The sequence below is a fragment of the Simochromis diagramma genome, unplaced genomic scaffold (genome assembly GCF_900408965.1).
Source record: "Simochromis diagramma unplaced genomic scaffold, fSimDia1.1 OVJJ01000333.1, whole genome shotgun sequence".
Lineage (NCBI taxonomy): Eukaryota > Metazoa > Chordata > Actinopteri > Cichliformes > Cichlidae > Simochromis > Simochromis diagramma.
The window spans coordinates 3,068,760-3,074,759 of record NW_024386765.1 but is presented as its reverse complement, the minus strand read 5'-3'; the positions used below and the strand labels follow the sequence as shown (position 1 = coordinate 3,074,759).

General features: G+C 42.6%; 1 protein-coding gene across 2 annotated transcripts in view; it reads left to right on the top strand.

The window, feature by feature from the left end:
* The window catches only part of tead1a (TEA domain family member 1a), a 47,184-nt gene continuing 41,184 nt past the window's right edge, over positions 1-6,000 (top strand). Inside the window, exon 1 of one of the 2 annotated variants that reach the window (XM_040035989.1) lies at positions 1-404. In XM_040035989.1, coding sequence (XP_039891923.1) covers positions 395-404 — 10 coding nt within the window. In that variant the 5' untranslated portion in view covers positions 1-394. The remainder of the gene's footprint in view (positions 405-6,000) is intronic. The other variant, XM_040035981.1, reaches the window with a different exon arrangement.

Here is a 6,000-nt window from a genome sequence, read left to right as displayed (position 1 = left end):
ATAGAGTTTGGGCGCTCCACTCTTTTGTTGTTGAACGCAGCCTGTACAGTCCGGCCCCTTCCCCTTCCCCCTCGCTCTCTTTCTCTTTCTTTTTTTTCTCTCTCTCCACCCATCCTCCCATCTCTCACTCACTCTATTTCATCCATCCAGGGTGACGCCAGTCCCTCTCACCCCGCCCCGTTCAACTCAGTCCGCTGCGTTCATTTCATTCCTGCTCCCATTCCGCGCATATTTCGCATCCTTGGAGAGACGCTGCGCATTTTACGCACTCAGCGCGCCCGATCCTTCCTCAAACCAAAACCGAGAGGAGACTCTGGAGTTGGCGGAGGGCTTCCCGCTGCTGTAGCGACTCCGATCCGGTGAAAAGTGTGGGAATTAATCCATAAAGAGGCGTATGAATCGAGGTAAGTTCCCTAGGAGGAGTCCCCCCCTCCCTCCCTTCGCTCTCTTCAGCCTGTAGCCTGAAAGCCCCCGGACGTTTCGCTTGTTTCTAAAATCCTGAAGTGGTCACTGAAGCTCAAATTAAAACAGTTTCGGCGACACTGGAATACAAATCGCCACAAATACACCTATTCTACACGCTGAACAAGTCTAACAAGCTTATTAATACTGCGCCGTGTTGAGCTTCAAAGCGAGGGATGTCGCTTTCACTACAGTTTTATTCCCCTTCCTTCCGACACCAGAAAACAAACCTTGTTTCCTAACACTTCTTTCTGTCGTACGCTAAAAATCACGTGTTGTCTGTTTTTAAAAACGGGAATGTGTCCACGGGAGATTGAGAGATTGTGGATGAAAAGCTTTTCGCAGCAGCGCTGGGAGGCAGCTTAACAAAGCTGGGAGTGAATGGGGGACTTGTTGCATCGGCGGGGTTTTCTCTTTTCCTACACAGGCAGGCAGGCAGGCAGGCAGGCCCCAGTCACAGAAACAGGCCATAGGCTGATAACATGCACACAGCCAGTGTTTACCCAGTGGACAGAACACATTACACGCTCACTCTCAGCACCATCACACAGCCCGTTTGGGAGATCTGTTAACGCATTACTTCTTATTCCACCTTTATAGAAAATGACTTGTATGAAGGGCTTTAAAGCTCTCCTTTATATATATATATATATATATAAGTCTAAATGGAGATCTGTGATGCTGACACTCCTTCCACTCCACGCATCTGTCAGTTTGGAGTAAAAGCTGCCTGCAAAAATTAAAGCTCACATTACAAATCACAAGTGTCCTTGTTCTCCAGCAGCTCCTCACATGAGCCTATGTAGTTGTGTTCTGTACTTCCTTTTTAATATTGATCAAAGGACTGCTCCTGTCCTCTATGGCTGGAGATGTGTGGCAAAGCAGGGCCAAACCACAATGTAATTATTGGAGAAAATTACAGCCTGTAGGATGAAACATAGTAGATGCATTAATTCTGTTACAGTAATCCTTCTGTTAGATGTCGGGAGGGCGATGTTGGATAAAAGGATTATATTTCAGAGAATATTAGTTTGGGCTTCTTTTTGAATAGAGTTGATGCGGCTAAATGAAATTGGGGATATTGGAGATGAATGTTTTGTTAATGTGAAGTTGTGCAACAAGTCCAGTAATTACAATGGAATCAGTGAGGAATGTAACTTGTAGCTGTTTCCATTATCAGTGTAATTTTCTAATTCTTGTCTCTTTTGTTTTTTTTTTTTTTTAAAGATGTCTGGTGCTCTATTTCCCCACGTCACTGAATGTATCGTTTTGTTCATGAAATATATAAAAAAAAACAAGGAGGGAAAGACTATTTTGCATATCCTGCCTTTTAAAATGGTCCAAATGATGAAGTAACACCTGACATTGTCGATCAAGCGGTGAATTTCATCACTGCCCCAGTTTCAGAACAGCCAGTGCCAAAAAAAGTGTGGGATGCATTTAAGTGTTTTTAAAAATGATCCGGAAAACAAAAGAGTTTTTCTGCAGAGGTATTCCAAATATTTCATTCCACCTTTTTAAAAGTGTGTGAACAATTACTTTGTCCATGCTCTGTTTTGGCAGATGTGCAAAATATAACATTGGAATCATTGATGAAATGTGGATTTCTCCAAGTGGAGCAGGTTACTTTTAAAACCTGTCTTTAAGAGGGCGAATCTGAATCTGAATGTGGATGCAAATTGCGTTTTCTATTCACGCTCATCCCCCCTTTAAAGTTTCTAACAGTGACAAATCAGGCCGGCCTGAATGTGTAACAGAGTAAGGTGTGTGTGTGTGTGTGTGTGTGTCATTGTCTTTGCCGTGTCTAGGCCCGCAAGTGTACAAAGCTTTGTCAGTCGCTCTGGGCAAACAGCCTCCACTTTCCTCCCCTCTCCCCCTCACTCACCCGTGCCTCTCCTTCTCCAGTCCGTTGACATCTGTTTTGAGTGCTCCGTGCACCTGTAGAGACCAGGGGTGTGTGTGTGTGTGTGTGTGTGTGAGTGAGGGGGAGAGGGAGGGGAGGAGGAGAATAAAGGGAGGTGCAGAATGCAAATCCAGGCGTTTGTTCGGGGCCTAAGCAACGCAGACTGACTGACTAACGACCATTTGGTGTGTGTGTGTGTGTGTGTGTGTGTGTGTGTGTACACATTTGTGGATGTGTGTGTTTGCCTCTTGCTGTCCAGGCCAGGCAGCCCCATTGTTGAAGCAGCAACAGGCGTTGGTGGATGAGGACGCACCATATGGCCTCTGTGTGCTTTAGTCACAACCGCTGTGTATGTGTGCATGTTTGTGTGTGTGTGTGTGTGTGTGTGTGTGTGTTTTCATCTACTTCACCAATGCTGCTGCAATATGGTGGAGTTTGGAGTGGAGCGCTGCTCGCTGCCGTCCTCCTTGTTGTTTCATCTGTCGACTCATTTCTAAACAGGAGGACAAAATCCGGCACACAGATTTTTGTGGAACTGGGATTAGGAGGAGTAATCTTTGTGGCAAATGAAATGATGTCTTGTGACGTCCCACTTGGTTCGTTTATAATTTCAAATGTAGTTGCTTTTTTCTTTTTTTTTTTGCCAGTGCAAGTTGTCATTTTGGCTGAATCAACAGGTGATACAGTAAATCCTTCAAATGAACGGATGCTGCTGGCTTGCAAGATGTTTGCTCTGCTCTTTTTTCTTTTTTTTTTTTTAAATTTCTCTTTTTTAAAAAAAAAACAAGACACAAGCTTCCTTTTAATTCTCACGATAAATTAATTCCTCCAGTGTCACTGCAGTCCAGTTTTTCAGCTTCCTGGTTTTTCATCGAGCAGTTTCTGTTGTTGTTGTAGTGCATTCTGTTCTGATGTCCCAATATTTAGCATGCAGCACGATACGCAAAGATAAACTCTGCCAAGAGGGGAAAAACTGTAAAAGAAAGAAGGGAAGGGGGGGTGGCTGGGTGGGTGGGGGTCCGGGCTTGTATGTAATGAAATTTAGGGAGCTGAGCCGGTTTATTAGAGCAGCAAAGCTGTGTGTGTGTGTGAGTGTGTGTGCTGAGGGAGGGCAAAGGGGTTAGATGGGGAAAGAGAGGGTGGTTTTGGGGGTGAGGTTGTGAGGGTGCAGGCTTTGTTTAGGAGATGGGGGAACAATAGGCATCCTCCTGGGTGGGGTGGGGGAGTAGGGTGGAATAGGGGATGCTGGTGTGCAAGGGAGCCGGATGGGGGGTGGTGGTGGTGGCTGGATTGTGGCTGCAGGAGGCTGGCGGAGCCTGTGCTGGCTTGCCTGACTGCCCGAGCTCCTCGTCTTTCAGTGTGTCTCTCACATCCACACAGATGTGACTGTATCTGAAAATGTGTCTCTTTCGTTGTTTGTATCTGTGCCAATAATCACTTAAGTCACACAACAACACTGTTGTTGCACTTTGAAGATGATAAGAATGCTGTTACCGAACGTGTGATTCTGCAACATGTTGTAAGATACGGCAACATGTCTCTATTAGAAGCAAACAAGCAAAAACAAAACAAAATAGCCCATAAAAGCACATTTATACCCACAAGACGTGAAACCAGCTTTACATGGCTTTGCTTTTTGCAGTATAATAAGCTAGTGATGCACTCATTGTGACATTCTGATGCTAATAACAGTTTTTTTCTTTTTACTTAATTTAGTTTTTATTATTTGTAATTATCAGTTTTTTCTATCTAAACTAATATAGCCCCATTTAAATGAAACAAAAAAACGATTTCACTGTTTTGATTCCTAAACATTTCACATCCCAAACCTGATGTGCCACAACAGCTAAATATTTCCCAGCAATATCAGTAAATGGTATGTCATTAGCTGATATTAGTCAACGATATCGTGTGATACATCGGGACACAGATACGTGATTTTGGGTCCTGTGCATTCTGGTGTATGCTTGAGTGGATCCTGAAAACATGGAGGTCAATTAACACCTTTGGGCTCTGTGCTGTTTTCCTTGAGTTTGTAGCCGAGCAGTTTTTTAAGCGATATGAGGCACACTGTCCTTCCAGAGGAGGGAAGAGTCGCCGGGGAGTGTTGTTGCTATGGGGTCCTGTGTTTTCTCTCTAACATTGTTTAGGTGGTCATCAGCAAAACATCAAGATTTGCTGGCATTGCAATTTTCTGCAGTGCAATCACTTCACCTGTCATGGGCATAATTGCTGTGGCTGATCAGTGTACATTGATCATAATCCATGTACATTTTTTTTTTACTGAACATACAAAGGCAGGCATGGATTAACCCTAATCCCTAACTTAAAAAACTCAATGAAGATCTCCACTGAAAAAAGTGACTTGGCTTAATCCTTGTCGCGGGAGCTGAGCCATTGTGTGAATAAACTGCAGAATGGAGCTCGTGTATAAAGACGCTGATGTCTTTGATATTCCCTTTGAGTCACGTGATCTTATTTTATTTGTAAAACTTTTATGTTTTTGTTTTTCTTCTGCAAAAACGGAAATAAATAACTAGATAAAAATAGAATTTTTGCACATTACTTTTAAAGCTACATTTAACCTATACTGAAAATACCATCGAGAACAGTAAGTTCACGTATTTTATTTTGAAAGTAAGAACAGAAATAAATACTGTAAGCAGGATCTCAGCCTTTCGGGGGTTTTGAGCACCAAGCAGAGGAATGGATGAGTCCAACCATCCCACTGTGGGAAGTCTGAATCAACCCTCACATTTCCTGACCTCAGCAGGAAGTGAAAAGGAAGTCTAGATTTCAACTACTACTTATGTATTTTCCCGGCTGGAGGAATTGACACGATAAACACTCCACAGAGTGGGCCAACAGCTCGCTCTGCTCTCTGAAAACTCCCACAGTGGAAAAATGTTTCCCTGCTGTTGTGCTCACGACCTCGGTTTTTGTGTTCAGCAGGCCTGATGGTGATTACTCACTGTTGTTTGTTCTGATAATTTCTTTTCACTCTGTGCAGAGTGTGATAAATTATTAAAAAATGATATATAATTACCTAATTGGAAACAAGTAAGTTTTCACAGAGTACGAAGTCTATTTCTCTTTTTCTTTGAACTTATATCCTTTTTATGGTAATTCAGCTAACACTGGTTTGTGTTTTAGATTTGCTATTAGCATTAGTGAACAGCAGCAGAAAATAGCACAAAAAAGAATCCTGTGGCCTTTTCATTTTTAAAAGATGGAATTATATTTTCTCCTCTTGCACATTTAAAGCTAAGCAATTTATAATTAAAACCTGGCTTTTAATTTTACGGTCTCAATATTTTTTTTATTTTTAGCCTTGACATGTAGCACCTAGCCAATTAGCCTAGCTAATGCTCGCAACCTCAAGCTAGATAATGCTAACGTTCAAATCATAAATTGAATTTGGAATGCCCATCGACTTGAATTCCTTACTTGGAAAGTTGGAGCATCTCCAAGTTAAGAGTCCAAGATGGCGGCATTGAATTAGACTTCAGTAAAGCTATAAAACTTTTAGTTTGTACAGCCACTGTCATGTATTGTGACTCGCTAAATACTCCGTGACGCAGGCTTTATCTGACGTGCTGTAGCTGTGTTTTTGTGTGCAAAACAACAAGTTTCAC